Source organism: Chelonoidis abingdonii, chromosome 2 (assembly GCF_003597395.2).
Source record: "Chelonoidis abingdonii isolate Lonesome George chromosome 2, CheloAbing_2.0, whole genome shotgun sequence".
In the NCBI taxonomy this organism is placed as follows: domain Eukaryota; kingdom Metazoa; phylum Chordata; order Testudines; family Testudinidae; genus Chelonoidis; species Chelonoidis abingdonii.
In genome coordinates, this window is record NC_133770.1 from 43,128,410 (window position 1) to 43,147,122 (window position 18,713).

Below are 18,713 nucleotides of genomic sequence, written 5' to 3' on the forward strand. Positions count from 1 at the left end.
ATTGCTGTGGTCCTCTAATGGAAAAATAGATTTTTGCAGTATTAGACCAGCATATTCCTTGAGTTCACGAAAATCCTCTTCCTCTACAAAAGTAAAGGGCTACACCAGGGCCAGCACTTCCGTTAGGCGACCCTAGGAGGTTGCCTAGGGTGCCAGGATTTGGGGGGTGGCATTTGTGCGCTCCCCATGGGGCTCATGGGATCCTCCAGTTTCGCTCCCATCGCGCCGCCGAAGAAGGACCTTCTGCCGACATGCCACGGAAAACAGTGGCAGGCAATTGAGCAGCTCAATGACTGCTGCTGTTGTCGCCTGCGGCATTTCGGTGGCGGGTCCTTCTTTGGCGGCGTGATGGGAATGGAACTGGAAGCTCCTGCGTGCCCCGTGGGGAGCACACAAAATGAGGCCCCCCAAATTCTGCCTAGGGCGCCAGAAACCCTGGCACCACTCCTGGGCTACACAGGTACTACAAATAGTGTGGGCAGTTTGCAGTACAACCATCTGGATTGCATTTAGTTATAGACTGTCATGTAATGAACACTGCTCTCCCGTAACTCGTGTACACAACCTGGCTAGATACAACCCATAATCTCTAGGGTTGACTTTAACCAACACACTTAATGTCAAACATCTGCTTAAGTGCACTGTTGTATTGGGACCTAGGCCTCTTTTTTCCTTCCTTCTTGGGGACCAGGTCCTGGAAGGCACCAAGTGCCACCACCTTCCCTTTACTTCAAAGGGAGTTGAGGAGACACAGCACTTTGCAAGATCACATCCTGCTTCCATCTCTGACTCTTACTCCCAATGGACATTTAGTAAATTGCTTTACTGTGTGCATCTCTGCCAATACCATATTGCTACTGTCATCGCATTTACTTACTCTCTCCCCTGGTCCCGCGTGCCACCCCCGCGCACCTCCCCCGTCCCCACCTGCCGCCCCTATGCACTTCCCCTGGAGCATCCCCCAGCCCTGCCTGCTGCCCCATGTGCCTGCTACAAGTGTCCCCCAGCCCCACCTGCTGCCCCCAAGTACCTCCCCTGGAGTGTCCCCCAGCCCCGCTTGCTGCCCCCACGCACCTCCCTGGAGCATCCCCCAGCCCTGCCTGCTGCCCCCATGTGCCTGCACCGAGCATCCCTGCCTATCCTGGGCAGCAGGCAGCTGCCCCCTGCAGCTCCACACTGTGCTCCCTTGTCAGTTGCCACCGGCTACCGTCTGAGATGGCTGCTGTGCTTTTGGAGGAGAGGAGGGTGCATGGCAGCCCTTTCCTCTCTCCACCCCACCCCGGCAGGTGACTCCGAGGGTAGGGGGGGCTTATCCTGGCTGGACCTCCTGAGCAGCAGTCTGGGGGGGTTGGGTGAGTGTCATGTGAGAGGGGCCATGGAGGAGTCCTCCCTTCCCCCAGAGCTCGCTGCTGCCAGTGGGGAGAGGGCTGGGGCGAGTCCTCCTCTCTGGACCCCAGCCCTCGGGGTTGCCTACTTGCTGCACCCCAAACTCCTCATTCCCAGCTCAGCCCTACGTCTTGCACCCCATCCTGCTCTCCAACCTTGTCCCAGCCCAGAGCCTGTACCCTGCACCCAAACTCCCTCCCAGAGCCCGCACCCCGCCTGCACCCCAACTCCCTGCCCCAGCCCAGAGCCTGCACCCAGCACCCAAACTACATCCCAGAGCCCGCACTCAAACTCCCTCCCAGAGCCTTAGGCAGGTGTGGGGGGCAGGCAGGACCTGGACCCGTTCTAGGCACCACGAAAAATTCTACAAACCTACCACCCCGTGTATGCAGGCATATTGTTTTGTATATGTAGATCGCAGAACTGGAACCATTAAAGGCTTGGAAATTCAGGCAGACCATTTTGGTCAAAGAGTAGTAAAGATATAGACTAGGTTACCAGTAAAAGGTCACTGAAAATAAAACCATATAGATTTAAGAAGACATTTGGGCATTTTTCTGAAAAGAGAGGGGAATGCTAGGAGCGGGGGGACAGAAACAGTGACAAAGTATGGAGATGGAGGGAATAGCTTTCAAGCTAAGTGGAATTTTCCTGCCCAGTGCTGTTTTGTGTTTCCACTACATACATTCTACTGGTCCTAGATCTATATAGACGTTTCTTCCTAAAACAAAATACTTCTTAAAATACTCTCTGTAAAAAATTCCATTGCCACCCAATACCAAAATGCCTTGGCAAGTTCGGGCTGGTCTACATTGGGAACCTACTTGGACATAGACACGTCTCAAAGGGGTTTGAAAAATCCATACCCTTGAGAGACATAGCTGAGCCAACCAAACCCCAGTGTACAGCATCAACCTAGCTACCGCCTCTCGCGGAGGTGGATTAACTACAGTGATGGTAGAACCCCTCCCGTCGGCATAGATAGGGTCTTTGCTGAAGCACTACAGAGGTGCAGCTGCGTCACTGTAGCATTTTAAGTGTATTTAGTTTTATATTACAAGGTATCAAATGTGATAACAAATAGCAACATTCTCTTCAGCAAATGAAAATTTGATGTTTTAGACGATTCCATTGTCCTTTTGCAAAACAAAGACTTTAACCTGTTTCATGTACTGACAATGACATCTCTGGGCCACACCATTTCCCCAAGAACTGTGCACAGAGGGGCCCTTCTGTTTGCTCATGGAAAGGAGAACTCGGCCACTTTCTGCTAGTCCAGGGATTTAGGCCAAAGGAGAAGGCACACTGGGGGAGTGGATGGGAAAGGACTGCCCTGGGCGGTAAGGGGGAGCAGAGGAATCCCACTCACTCTGAGGAGGGATCTTCCTTTATCCTGTCAGCTGCAGAGTCCTGAGGCTACTCTTACTCTTTCCTCATCTAATTACATAGCATTTAAAATAACTGCCATTATTGATTTCTTTTATTGACCAACCTACCTGAAGGAATAATGAAAGACTCTAAAGTGGCATTTCCCCTTTTACAAATGTAGCCAAGTTTCCGATCACATTCATGGTTTTCCCATTTAGCACCTTTTCCAGGATTCAAGGCTGCACAGATTTTCCCAGGCTCTGGGGAAGGACTTCCTTTGATGAGAAATAGATACAAAATCAGAGAATTTCACATAAGCACATCACTATCTAAAGAAAACATTTGTATGGCCCTTACTCTGTAATTCTTTGTCATTTAATTCCAATACGGTTTTACCAATTTTAATCTGCAGGGGTCCAGTTTAAAAAATGCAGCATCATTTCCCCATCATTCCAGGAACTTTTTCTCTTGTCTGCTTTGATCTGCCATGAAATAGTTAACAATGCAGACATTTAGATAATCATTAGAATTCAGAATAAAGAGTTGAATGAGATGAATGGGGCTGTTCACACTTCTCAGAGCTATTCTTTCAGGGTGTCTGCACACTCCAATTTTGACGATTTTCTTCACAACTGCAAGGGTTAGGCTCTTGGTTTTTCCTTTTCAAAAGAAGAATGCACAGACTCTGGTGCACAAGAGGCAGTCTACCAGGCCCAGGGAAAGGACCAGTTCAATGAGATGCAGTGGACCGGACAAATCCAGGGTTTGACTATCACTTTAAAGACTTGGTAGGTAATTAATTAGCTGACTGCAAAAACTGATGACAATCTGAAAAGTTGCTTGCCAACTTGTCCAAACAAATGACAATAACAGGATATTTGTGCTAGAAGCTGACAAGGAACTTCCAGGAAGGAGGGCGGGGGAAACCGTATAAGAGAAAAGTAGAAAACTGTATAATGATTAAATCACTACAGTAAATTAGAAGAGTTTTCCTGAATCCACTTTAATATTTAGTGTAATAGTTGTATTACACTGATCCTGTTTTTCTCTTCAGCCTTTGAACACAAATGACATATGATCTATACAAGTATGAATGAACATAGTTCATATATCACAGCAAAGCAATACTTTTTAATGCATAAGAATGCTCAACTGAAATTGTTTTATGTTATTGCTGCTATTTTATCATTACAGTAATTACTTTATTAGTAATATTTTCATTTATATGATGCACATTCCTCTCGACTGTGGGTGTCATCATCAAAAATCAAAAGTAAAATAAAAATCAGCCAGTTGATTTAATAAATGAGAAAATTCAACTGAAACTGGTTCTTAGCCTGCACATTCCTGTGACTGGCACAGGCTAGCTCTATATGTTTGCATCTGACCACTGAAGTCGGAGTTATTTATTTATTTATTAATTACCGGGCTGCTACTGATCCTACAAACACATATAGTGGATGTAAGTCTTACGACCATGAGCAGTCCCTTTCGTTGGTCCAACTCCACCTCAAGCAATGAAAGTCTTCCACCAGTCTATGTGGGGATGGTATGTAGATCCTTTCTGTGATGCACTCAGTATATTGCACCCTGTGTAGCCCCTGTACTGGATGTAACTAGCAGGTTCTTGCACTGGCTGTCTGTCCAAAGGGTGATCTTCACTCTTTGGTAATATTTATTCCATTCTCCACTGTTGTACATATCTGACCTCCTGCATAACAAATACTGCAGAATTTCAAAAAACTTAAAATTTTTGTGCTCCTTAAAATAAAGTGCTTCATGTCCTATTGATTTATGTATTTAACTGCCCTGGAACATATTAATGTTTAAAAAAGAAAGTCCTATTTTCATGCAAATGTCCCAAATATTTAAAAAAGGACAAATGTACAAGTAACAACATTTCTAACAAGAATACAGTTCAAAGTTTTCTGTGAAGCACCAGCAGTTCGCTAGTTATATCTAAGGTGAGAAATAGGATATGACATATGGGAAATTTAGATGCCATGTGAACAAAACATAAATACCATTGTTCTGGGTTTAGACTCTATGATTTCTATTTTTTATTTTTAAATTAAGCGCAGAATTCTGTTCTTGATAAAACATGAGATGAGTTCTGTTGTATGTCCACATTCAGCTCCTTTTAACACAAGTTAAACAAAGTTCCATGCACATCGGAAGAGTAGAACACTGGAGCTGAAATCCATTACATTGAGCTAAGAGCACAATTTTGCCTCTAAAATTGATTACCAGACTGATTTATACTTACCTGGAACCCAGTTTAAGTATCTGAAAGGGCTACCACCACTCCATTGCCATCCACTGTTGAAATTCAAACTGTTAAGACCAAACCAGAGGGAAGAACTCATAGTTCTAGTTAATCCTAGATAACCAAGAGAAAGACAGAAAAGGTCACCATTGGGGTGCAAAGCAACGGCAGATGCTATTCCAGTTTACGGAGTAGTGGCTGCAGAGGGGTTCTGTTGCAGCTTCAAGTCAGCCTGTCACTTGAGGACTCAAATACCATCCACTCTCATTCATCACTTAGCACCCTGCACAAAGCATGACTACTCTGAATTTATACGGATCAAGAGAGCCTGATTTCAGTTTATTTGGTAGTATGGCAAGTTTGAGCAGTGAAGGCACTTACAGTTCATTCTAGCATTACAGGTATTACTGGTTCCAGTATTCCCAATTTTAAGTACAAAGAATTTTGCTAGACTGAGTAATACATCTAAAACTGAATGAGCTTTTTAAGTGTGCCTACTATAAACACATGTACACAAAAATAAGACTAACCCCTTTACTCTTGACACCATAAAATGCAACATTTATGTTAATACTCCATTAGGGTTGCATGGTTTAAATCACAAGAGGACAGAAATGCAAAAGTTAATATTCCACCAGCAAATATTAACTCATCCACTTGCACAACCTGCATCGTTTTTGGTATTTCATGGCAAACAATAATAAATTACTGTACATACTTAAAGAGCTTAAAATGTACAAGATATTGTAGCATGCAAAAATGCTATTCATATTTTATCAAGAGACATTAAAAATAATCCCTGTCTCTTTTTCTTCTAGTTAGACTTGCAACTTTTTCTGTTTCACCTGCTTTCAGGTCTGCAACCATTTTTCTGCTACTGACCAAGTCAATATCACCATAATCAATTTCCAGATTATGACCACAATCCTGGAAACAGTTATACACGTAAGTAACTTCCTGTATGGGTCATCCCATTGAAATCAATAGGACTACTCACATGTGTAAGCATTAGCTAGTTTAGAGCCTATTATTCTATACTTTACCTCTTCCTTCTCTTTAAGGCTTTGGAAGGTTACTTGACTGACTACTGAATGTCAAATTTTAACATAGGGCTTTATTGATCTCAGAAAAAACATTGCACTGATATGAGTCACCTACTTCTGCTTTGCTAATAGTATAGGATTGTGGTGATAGAATATCTAGAACAAAATGCCTTTGATGCTGTCAATCATGCAATTTAAATATGTGCAATATCAGCAGTTCTCAAACTGTGGGTCAGGACCCCAAGCGGGTCACGACCCTATTCCAATGGAGTTGCTAGGGCTGTCATTAGACTTGCTGAGGCCTAGGGCTGAAGCCAATGCCTGAGCCCCAAAGCCTTGGGCTTCGCCCCCCCAACTCGGGGCAGCAGGGCTTGGACAGGCTCAGGCTTTGTTCCCTCCTCCTGAGGTTGAGTAGTCATTTTTGTTGTCAGAAGAGGGTTGCAGAGCAATTAAGTTTGAGAACCCCTGTGCTAGATGATACAATGCAAGACTGTTCATATTCTGTAATCTAAAAGAAACAGTGCTTGAATGTACCAGTATGGTGCTGCAATCTGACAAGAGTCAACAACTTAATGTGTCAGGAAACCCTGGAGGTCCCACCTATGCCATAATTTCTGTGTTTGACAAGATTTTTAACTTGAAAATAAAAGCTTAAGGGAAAATATGCTATAAATATTATTAGATACAGTTATTAGAAAAAATAATTCTTTTCTAAGCTTAAAAAATGGAAGACACTTACAGCACAGGCAAGTTTGTCATCTGACTATTGTAACATGATCAAAATATTTTCTTACTTACCTCACAGTATTATGAGGATGAATTAACATGCATAAAGTACTTTGAAGATATAATGTGCTATACAAGTGTTATAGTTGCAATATACAGAATAAAAAACTGCTACTTTTGCAGTAGTAATCATTTGATTACTCTACCTGCCAGGTATGTTTGCTCATGCAACTCTGTGATACTTAATAATTCTGCATTCTGTTGCTGACAGCTTTTCCTTGCCTGGTGCCACATTAGGGCTGATTGGGAGTTTATCTGGTAGTGGACTCCTGTCAGTGGATCTGTATACCACAGAGTGTCAATGCCTGTAACTGTAGAGATAAGAAAGATATATTATTGTTGGTTTCTATGAGTGACCCAAATAAAACATAGAATAAATGTACAAACACCACTGCTGTAGTACAGGGGCAGATCTAAAATGATCTGAGGATCACAGGTGTTTTAATATTTTTAGCTATGGAATATATATATATATATGTGTGTGTATATATATATATATATATATATATATATATTCCATAGCTAAGTCAGGACAGTAGAGTTGACTGAACTACTCATTGCATGTAATAGGTTAGACTCTCAGCCAATTACTCAGGCAATGTAAAGCCCCTGCCTAGGCTTGAACATGACCAGCTAAAAACATGCTAAAGGAGTTAGCCTGCATCTACATGAGGGAAAAGATTGAGTTTACACTGGGTTTAACCAGAAGGGGTTAGCTAAGTGAGCGTCAACTCAACCACTTTTCCATATCAAGACAAAGCCTCTGGATGATGGGACAGTGCAGAGCCCAATGATCCATATCACCTAACTACTTCTAATTTTCTCACACTGAATCTTCTTTTCAGTAATAAAATATGAGCCTTACACTGTGCTAAAATTCTTGCCTCAAAGAGTTGAAACTTGTATATCTGCTGATCATGGAAAAAGAGAAAGTGTCCAAAGAGCTGAAATTCCTGCAGCATAAATCAGAGACTTTCTTTTTACAAGCTGTGAAACAGTTGACAGAACTGGTTCTTTTCCTTTTCCTATTCTCAGAAGAGCTCAGAAAACTTTAGTGTGTGAATCAGAAAAAGCATTACAATAAAGAACACTCAAGACAAAGGAGATATATGTTAAGTGTCAGTAGGTCAGTACCCAGTTCCACGTTTTCCCTGTATTGGAGCTGATAGCCTACAGATAACATAAAATGCTTCATTTCAAATTATCCTGACACACTAGAAACAAAAATATATGTTGCAATATACATTTTCCTGGAAAATGACAAATTTTAATATCAGTATCTAAAAACAAGACCATGTGCAAGATGTTTTATGAATACAGGAAGGAATAATCTCCTTGGTACAGTATGTTCTGTTTAAAAAAGTACCCTGAACTGGGGCACAGAGTATTGACTTGAGGTAAAGTGGAGCTAATTGATGTTACTATTTATTTTTTTTCCAAAAAATATATGTTTGACCCAATAAGAAGCATTTAAAAAAATTTTTAGATGCATTAATATGCTCTGGTCTGTTGGCAACCACTTTTCTACAAGACAATCACCATAGTGTCAAGATAAACCCTTTATTATGAACAGAAAATATGTACAGAAATCAGGTCACAAACTTTCTACTGCCCTGTGTAGCTACTTTCTTTGTTTCTGCTCCCAACAGGAACTGTGTCGTGGGAAACCAAAGACTGCATTTAGAGAGTACAGGAAGTGTGTCCTCTCTACTTTTCCTGGAGGACTTATCAGTAGTGCAAACTGTCACCACAAGATTGCAAGTTCAACTCCAGCCCATATCAGTAATAGTAGTAAAAAAATTCACCATCTACCAGCTGCTCAGTGGTCTATAGAAAGGAAGCCTGTGGTCTCAGTCCACTTCTCAGTATACAGGTGCTAGCACTCTCAAAACTACCACTAGAGACTGACACTTTTGTTAGCATGCTTACTAGAGACACACCATGGGCAGCATCACTACAAGAGGAAATTGAGAGACAATTCTGCTACACGGCCAATAAATTTGGCTTATATCTATCTCTCTCCCATATTCAGGAAGGAACCCAGCTATTTTTATATATGAGATTCACATATGTTGCTAAACATAATGCTGTCTCAGGTAGAAAAGAAAACAAGAAAAGGTCTGAGGTGTCCTAAGATCTTCCTTCTGTTTATCTCCCAGCTCTCTTCCCTTGAGGTGCTCTTCCCTCTCCTCTCGCTGAGAGGAACCAAGACCCAGATAAATGTATCAAGTCCCTCTGACTGTTTGTAAATGTTAGGTCATCCACATGAATGAAAAGAAACAACTTGAGTGACCAGTTATACATCATGAGTTTCAAATCACAAATATACTTGCAATGAACTGTTCATGAGCAATCCATAGGCTAAACATATGTTTGCAGTAAACAGCTGAACAATTGCCAACAGTGAAAAAATCTGTAATAGTGGTAGGTATTTCACTGACAGACAATTTGTGAGTGGATCCAGAGATATTTAAATTCACAAAATTAAGTGCTTATTGTTAATTGTTCAGCCAGCTCCACTCATGACCTTACGCCACTCATGACCTTACGTCATATAACAAGACTCCTTCCCATGCCCCATTGCATGAGGTGATGTCCAGCTCTGCCACATAATGTCTTATCTAACCTCAATTTTAAGTTTCTTGGGGCAGGGATTGTGTCTTATTTATCTGTACAACACCCCCCCCCCCCGAAAGAACAGTCTGAAATAGCAACAAGTTTGTCCTGTTCCCTCCTATTCTGTGAACAGAGTTGTTGTTTCCATTGCTGTCAAGCCAGTATCTTTTTTATGAGCACTAAATTTACATGAAGAACTGTAACCGTTTAAGTTGTTTGTACTGAATACATTCAGTTTATACAGCTGCTCAGGGCAGTTTAATACAGAGTAATAGCCCTTTCTTATTTGAGTACATTGTCCCATAATTAAAAAGCTCTGTTGTGATACTATTATTCTTTAGCTTTTAGATATAATTAAGCCTGCCATGAACACCACCTTTTTCGATACCCAACATCATCAATTTACAGTTCACTATGGCTCCAGGGCATTTTAGAAAAAATCTGTCAAGAGTATTTTCTGTCCTATTCTAGATGGAAAAAAAAAATCAAATCAATTGTTTTGTTAAAGGAGTTAATACAATTCAAAGAAATTGTTAGGCAAGAGCATCCCTACCCATAGGATTGAAATAGACTCAAATATAAACTCTAGATCCAAACACTGCGCAATAGAGAGAGAGTTCAAAACTGGATCTGAATATGAATTCTGCAGCTCAGGCCTGTCTTTCTTTAAAACATACCACACAAATAAACATCATATTTGATTGCTAGTACTGAAGAGCCAGGAAGGAAACATGAAGGCAATCAACATAATGCAGTTCTTTGCAAAAACAATCATCTGAATGAATTTTCGTGAATTATGTCAAAGAACCAAATACAATTTTAACAATTTCAAGATACTGCCTCATCTATTTATTTAGAGCATGCTAGACAGTTAACACATACTAAAGTGAGTCCTGCTCTGTGTGACATCTTTATGGGATTAATGTTTGCAATGTTATTGGTACTGAATTTAAGAGAGCTGCTACTGACATGGAGGAAAAAATAATTTCAAATATTATTTCTTCTGAAAGGCAATGTGAGGAAATTATGCAAGGCAGGCAAAAGGAAGCACAGTGTGCTTTAAAGAATGAAGGCACAGTTACCTATAACTGCTGTGGTTTTCTCAAAGAGTCTTAGCTTTATTCTGGTAACACTGCCATGATGCTACAAATGGGACTGAGATGAGGCTTTCATTCTAAACCCCGAATTCCTAACCCATCTGAAATAATGATTCTAGTTGTATTCTGTCATCAAGGCAGAATAAATAGCCCACAGTTTTCCCAACATCACACAGAGGTGTTTCTCTTGGCTCTGGCTACAGTCAGGTAGCACTCTACTGATAGGACACAAAAAGGGAAAAGGGCCCTCAGCACTGGGCCAAACGAAGGAAGAGCACCCTCACAGTGGAAAGAAGGCAGACCAGAGGAGTAAGAACTCAATAAATCTAGCTGATTTCATGAGTGGGAGTAGCTTGTACCTACTGATATTTCAGGATCTCTCATGTTAATAAAGCCCTTCTAAAGACTATGGAACTTTGGGACAAGTCTTGTAGAAATTACCAAGTTTGAAATCAGCAGGGTTCGATAACAACTAAATAGGGATCTGTGGAAATGCCTCCAGAATCCTATAAAGCATGATATCCCTCTAACGGGTTTTTGAATCCTCCTATAGAAATCTATAGAAGATATAATGTTCCTTACTTGGTTATCTCTCCAAATGATCCATTTCTGAAATCCAGCTTGGCAATTTAGAATTACTTTTTAAAATCTACTTACTTATTCTTTACCTGTTTTTATCATAGTTAAGATGAAAGGGCATTTTCTTTTAAACTCCTCTTTTCAGTGACTCTTTTGAAACAATTACCAATTAACACTTGAGATAATAAAAATGAGAAATTTTCACAGCACAGAGATTTTTTTTTAAATGTTCGAAGAAACTTCAGCCTTTTTTAAAAAAGTCAGTAATTCAATGTAAGTGTGTTGTTCTGATTAAATAAATACATTTAACTTATGCTTTTTATTTTAAATAAAAAACTAAGGTTTTTACTTGCACTAAAGTCAGGAAATTTAGAGTGAAGCTTCCTTATTTTAACTGTGATTATGCATTGCAGTCGGTTTTTTCCTTACAGGATCACAAAACACTGGGCAATCTGACATATTATTGTATTTGAGTAATAATACACTTCAGTATAATACACTGAATAGAAGTTTTCTGCAAAACTCTGTGCACCATTTTAGGTTTAAATCGCATCTTTTTCTATAACAATAAGACAAGACCCTAGCTTCTATTTCCGCTGCACAAAATTATGCAGATACCCTTTTGTATGCTTGAGTACCGAATCTGTGTTCAACTGCCCCATTATATGAGCAAATCTGATAACTACAGGCTCAAATACATGCTTTCATAATTTTGCATGGGTGTAGCTGAAGGCAGTACTTTTTACAACTGGATCCTAGCTACATATATGTAGTATTTAATAAGCTTCCCTAGAAAGGCTGTGGAAAATGTATAAAACTCAAATTTGGTATTGTACAGTAAAGATATTAAAATGAGTGACACATCTGCACTGTTAGTTTGCTAAATAATATGCAATGTCAGAAAGTCTTAAAAAACATACAAGACTTACATTTCAGTGGACAAAATCCATATTTTTTGTCTACATCAAAGTCTGCAGTTGTTCCACACCAGAGCCAGCCATCTGACCTACCATCATCTGTACACTCAGCATACCATTTTTTATTAAACTTGAATGGGAATATGCAGGGTGCTCCATTGGCATTTCCCAACAATGTAAACATATCTAAGAAGATAGAATAATAAAAAAAATATGAAATATGGAATCCACGTCTGCCCAAGTTTGTGGTTATAATGTGGTAGACAGAACTTTGTGCCACAGCATGTAATCTGTGCAAGCACTGAGTTGCCAATAATACCACATTCTATTTCCTTATTCTCAAACTTCCTGTCCCCTTTTCTATGATGAAATTCAGTTCAACAAGTTCCAAGTGTCAATAAAAACTAAAAATGTTCATTGAACAGAATTAACCAAGCATTCCTATCTTAAAATTTCAGAGCAGAGTATTAATAAGAATACAAAAAGTCGGTAGGGCTGAGGCGTTACCATCAGTTAAGAATATCATTGCTGTGCCTCTTTAACACAAAATACATTTGTTCTATGAATCAATTCAGTTATTGACTATAATAGTTGGGGAAAATACATGCATTGAAAGGGCATATATGTAACAATGGCCCAAATTCTGTTATCCTTAGATAAAATTCCCATTCATTTCTGAAGGAGTTTTGCCTAGTAAGGACTGTAGGATTTGGCTTACTCAACTACATGAATACTGGTGGATGTGTGAGTGTGTGATTTGCACACAGCCCTGTGTTGGGGGAGGTACAGAGCAGCATTATCCATGGGGGAGTACTGGGAAAAACGTTCCTCAGGAAGTATAATCTGTTCCAGAACATCCTGGTGTACACTTGAGATAGCAATGGTCAAGTGCATAGGGATGGTGAGGCCATAACCTTAGCTCCTTCCTGCCTGCTTTCAAGCAATGTGCTCTCTTGGGCTTTAATTCTACCCCTGGCTTATGGAGTGCTACTGCAATCAACCAGCCCTGGGACAGATTGTGAAAGGGCAGCTTCTTATATGCCTCCTTCCTGTGTGTTCATCAGAAACTGATCAGAGTCTGATCCATAATAATTCATGTGTTAAAAAAAATCCTAAAGAAGCAGCCACAATTATTTTATATCTTTATATCAACAAAAGTGTACAATTAAATTCATTAAAATATCCAGTTAATTTACATATTCCACAAACATCAGCTCTGGGAACTGCCACAAGTAATGAGCCAGTAATTTTCAATGTCCGGGAGCTGAACAGATGAACAGTTACACAAACTCCAAGATAAACACAGCATATTTCTATATTTATTTCCAAAGAGGGAATGTCTACATAACAGTGATTGAGTTTGCATTCTCAGTGTTTCTGTACAGGCTCTTATATGTGTACAAATAACAGCAGCATTATATACTGTATTTATAGTGTTATATTCTTCTTTTGTGTAATCAGTGCTACTATTCAACAGAATTGCTTTTTAGAAGGTCAGTTCACTAATAGAGCCCAATTCTGTAATGAATTGACCCTTCTCAAAACTCCTGTTGATTTCATGGGGAGTTCTGCTCACTCAACAGTTACAAGACTAAGAAAATTAATAGGCATCAAAATTTTCAAATAGTTACACTAAGAATTTAGTTCAGAATGAAGAGATTAATTTTCAGAGCATTACCTTCATAGAACCAGGAGCACAAATCATCTGTGGTTCCATAGATCCTCCACCTACTCCATGCTCCTGATCCCCTGTAGAGCATAATATTCTTTTCCTGTCTGTTGCCATAGTTGAAATATAAATCTTCACCTTGGATTGCAAAAAGAGTCTCATTTCTGCATTCCCATTTTTGGAGTTCACTTGCCTTATCACATGGATACAAAGTGATCGGAACCCAGTCTTTCTTTGATGGTACTCCTAAGCATAACTTCAATGATACACTCATCAGCTGGTGATCAGAGACCCACCTGAATTTTTGAGACTCATTGTCCTGGTTGCAATTAGCAGTTGTAACTGAACTAGAACTCTGAACTTCTACACAGCGCTTGTGGTCTTCATTGTATATTAAAAATAGTTTGGTATCTGTAAAACAAAACAATAATATTGCCTGGGGATGATTTTAGTTAGATGTAAGGGTTTGTTGACTCAAGCAAGGGCCTTTTGATGCTTGACTGTTGGTTAGGTCCTACCTACTGTTCAGTTAAACTAGGAATGATTCTTTACTGCCCTGCACCTTAAGTCATCATTTCCCCTATTCAACGTGTGCACAAAATGCTACTAATTCTGATTTTACACATTTTGCATATGTGTAAATGACAATGCAAAAGATGCAAGGCAGTGGAGAATCAGACCCCAAGACCTAAATCAACAGTCAAGCTGGAAGAGGGGAAAAAAAATAAAATAAAAAGCTGAGATCACAGGAGTCATTAAAAGCCATGTACCACGCTCTTCAAAATATGATTATGCATAGTCTCTGGGCTCCCTGAGATTGCTCCCATTCAGTGCGGTTTGAAAGTACTCATGGACTCCATGGCCTGGGCTTCCCTGTGGGTGGGTGAGGCTGATGTCTTGACAATCTTTGCTAAAGTCCCTGGGCTTCCTTCCTTAATGGGAGTGGGAGGAGTGGTTATACCTGCCTATGGTAATAGCCTCCTGTCCCAAACCTGGACTTTAGCGTCCTAAATCTGGGGCTTACCTGAAACTCCCCCAAGCTCACTACCAGCTTGGATATTCTCGCTGCCACCAGATCAGGAATTGATGGGGCCTGATCCCCCTTTTCCTCTCTCTGGTGTCCCCAACCCTCCCTTGGGGGGACACCCAGATTCCAAATCCCTTGGATGCTAAAAGCAGGGGAGAAAACCCCTTCCCCCCTCCTTCCCAGGCTTGCCTCTTGGTCTAGCCTGCAAGTATCAAGAAACCGGTTTCTCTGCTTCCCAAGAGATAAGCGTTCTCTGCCCTCAGGACAATTGAGATGCAAAATACCAACAGCTTGGCTTTGCCTTTCCCCGTGCCTGCCTTCCCGTGAGGGAGACAGGTACCTGATACAGAGGTTTTACTTTCTCTGCCTTACTAGAAAAAGAAACTTCCACAAGTTTTGAAAAAAAGAAAGCTTTATATAGAAAAAGAGACAATACAGACTAATAACTTGCATAAACATTTATACAGGCTCCTACTTAAGAAAATCTGAATACCCCAGTCTGATTTAAAAAATAGCCAATTTAAATAGACCAGCAATCACACACAGTAAGTACAAAGCAAAGCATATCATAGCCGATTTTACTTTGTTCCCGTTTTGTACTCACTGCCCCTTAGTAGAATGAGAAGAAGATTGGAATCAGCAAGGTAGCTTGTCCCTCACAGCCGAGGAAGCAACAAAGACCCAGCAATCCACATCTGTAAATACAACACAAAGCTCCTCATAGCCGAATTACTTTGTTTCCCTTTGTACTCACAGACTTTTGGTAGAATATTTGAGATAAGATGGAGTTAGAAGAAAACTTGTTTACTCATAGCCGAGGAAACAACAAAGACCCCGAGTATACAAATTCCCGCCCCTGACTTTAAACAATCCAGTTCTCTGATTGGTCCTCTGGTCAGGTGTTTGGTTACCCTTTCCAGGTAAAAGAAACTTAACCCTTACCTTACTTATCTATTTATGACACTGCCAAATATCAGCCACTCATGGTGCCCAAATGATATATCACTCCAGTAAACTGTGCAGATCTGTGATTCCCCCCTACACACCCTCCTTTCCCACATGCTTTTGCACAGAATGAAATAGCTAACAGTGTTGACATTTTAACTAACACCACAGGGTACCAACATTAACACCTCCCTGAGCTATTGTTCCAGAATTTATTACAATTTTTTTTAAAAAAATGGGTGAAAATTGGTGAAAAAACATTAACTTCACAGTTTTATGGGTAATATCATGCTCTTCTGTTTTTTTTTCAATGTTCAAAAACCTGATGTTCTGAAACACAGTCAGATGCGGTTTTTCATTTCCAACCCATTTTAGCTCAAAAAGTAGATAAAGGACTTTTATTTGCTTTGACTGCTGAGAACTATCCAAGCTAGCTATAAAGCCAGTAATGTGTACATGGAGGGCATGAGATTGACAGCAGCAGCACTTGACTTGTTCTGTACTTCTGACCTTCTCTGGAAGAAGAGATGGCAGCTTGGTAACCTGGGCCATTCAGGTTACTGAGCTGTGGCCACTCTTCCAGAGTGGGACTGGAGGTAGAAGAAGAGGAGGAAACAGCATGAGGAGATGGCACCCTTGCCTCCTGCACCTCTTCCCTCCCTGCTCCACAAGGAGAGATGGCAGTTTACCAGGTAGGAAGCTGGGTCAGGGAGTTCCAGCACTTCCAAAATGTGGGTGAAGATTGGTTAAAGTAACCAAACAAAGAAACAAATAACAGCTTTTTTAAAACCTGGGAAATTTTCACTAGAAATCAGTAAAAATGGAAAACAAAGGGCCTTATGCATAGGTTCACACTCTGTTTGCATTTTGAAGGTTTCCTCCACAGCCATAACAGTTAAAAAATTCCTTCTCCTTCCCTCCCCCACCCCGTGCTTTATGTTACATCTAAATCTATCATGGAGACCCATAGACTATATCCAGCTGGGCAGATCCGGCCCACAGCTCAAGAGTTTGTGACCCTTGATCCAATGAACATGAATTTTAAAATGGTATTGTCCTGTTCAACAGTTCAGTCTGATGGTTAGTAATAACTCAAAGCTGGTACAGTACTTAAAATGCCCTTTCAGGTATGCAGAAAGAAAGAGACACATTAATTTTTATGACTTAAGGCATTCAGGGTAATTGGTAATTATTGAATAAAATAATTGTAAAGAAAATTAATTACACAAGTTGCAAATACTTTGGGCGGGTGCCAGGTTAGCTCCAAAATATATTGTATTGTCTTTTTTGTTGAGACTCCAAGATGTAAGTGATTATACTCTTCTGAGGAAGGATAACCGAGAGATGAATAACCTGCTGTTTCAATGAAAAAGCTGACCCGGACTTATCTCATCCATTCTTTGGTTTCCTTCTCTTGTCCTCTGGCTTCCAACTCGTTAGGAAGCCCCATAAAACTGATGAGCACTGGAGACAAACTGCTGCCTTTTGCCAATTAGTTATACTTCCAAACAATGCAAGGAAATGTGTAAGTATCATCACTAGTGATAAATTATTTTATTATGCTTTTGTATTAGCAGCTAACCCAGTGCTATTGTAAACTGGTATATGCAATGTTTACAATTGAAACACCTCTCTTCTTTTCATGAATCCTTATTTGAAATCACTAGTCATTCCTCTGGAATGGTGGCTGAAGCATGAAGGGACATATGAGTCTTTAGCGCATCTGGCATGTAAATGTCTTGTGGCACCGGCTACAACAGTGCCATGTGAACACCTGTTCTCACTTTCAGGTGGCATTGTAAACAAGAAGCGGGCAACATTATCTCCTGCAAATAGTAACCAAACTCTGAGCAATTGGCTGAAGTAGGACTGAGTGGACATGCAATCTCTAAAATTTTACAGTGTTTTATTTTTGAATGCTGGTTTTTTTGTACATAAATCTACATTTGTAAGTGCAACTTTCATGATAAAGACTTGCACTTCAGTACTTGCATTAGGTGAATTGAAAAATACTATTTATTTTCGGGGTTTTTTTTACAGTGCAAATACTTGTAATGAAAAATAAATATAAAGTGAGCACTGTACACTTTGTATTCTGTGTTGTAATTGAAATCAATATATTTGAAAATGTAGAAAATGTCTAAAATATTTAAATAAATGATATTCTATTATTAACAGTGTGATTAATCTCACGATTAATCGTGTGATTAAATTTTTTTAATCGCTTGACAGCCCTATTATTTAAATGAGGCTGTACTGTAGTAGTTCTCAAACTGGATAGGCCCAAGCAGCCGATGGGTCAGTAGGGGCATTCAGGGACTGGATGCAACCTGCCTAGATTTTCAGTGTTAAAGATTGTAGTAGGAAGAGAGTCTAAGACATAAGCCCTTGTATCAGAGGCCTGATGTAAGGCAGGACCTGCTCACAGAATCTGGCAAGAACAGGGCTGATATTGCAGAAATACATATTCCTAAGAAGTGCTAAGCACAAAGTGCTCACACAAACACATTCCGACATCAAATGGTACCAGAACAGCCCAATATCAAGGATGGTACAAAAACATTCACCAAGGATAACAGGAACACACTGACCCCTCCTAAAAGATAAGGTCAGAATGATAGTATGCAATAGAGATGTTTTAATCAAACCATCACGTACGAGGTAACTAGCCATGTCAGGGGGCAATAACTAACTATGTCAGAGGGGCAGTACTAACTTGTTTGTATCAGGGTATAAAGATGTATCTCAGAGGGATTATCTTTGTCTGGCCTAAAGAGGAATGGAAAGTCCCGTCATTCACTGAGCTAGTCCATTGTTACTGGCTTACATATATTAGTGGTCAGGTAGAGTCTGCAGGATACAAGTACCATGCTTCGTCGACAATAAACCTGGCTGGGTGCCTTCATCTCTTAACAGATCATGTGGTCATTGGGTAGTTCGCTCAAGGTATGTCATGCCAGCTGTCTGTGCAAGGCTGGGGTGGTGCACAGAGGGAACACACATATGCAGCCAAA

At 40.3% G+C, this 18,713-nt stretch overlaps 1 protein-coding gene across 1 annotated transcript in view; it reads right to left on the bottom strand.

Annotated features, from left to right (window-relative positions):
• Window positions 1-18,713, bottom strand: part of LOC116826252 (macrophage mannose receptor 1-like) — an 88,628-nt gene that overhangs the window by 68,204 nt on the left and 1,711 nt on the right. The window contains exons 2-6 of the mRNA XM_032782890.2: window positions 13,737-14,138; window positions 12,071-12,244; window positions 6,996-7,160; window positions 5,021-5,134; window positions 2,883-3,029 (exon numbers count right to left, since the gene is read on the bottom strand). Coding sequence (XP_032638781.1) covers window positions 2,883-3,029; window positions 5,021-5,134; window positions 6,996-7,160; window positions 12,071-12,244; window positions 13,737-14,138 — 1,002 coding nt within the window. The remainder of the gene's footprint in view (window positions 1-2,882; window positions 3,030-5,020; window positions 5,135-6,995; window positions 7,161-12,070; window positions 12,245-13,736; window positions 14,139-18,713) is intronic.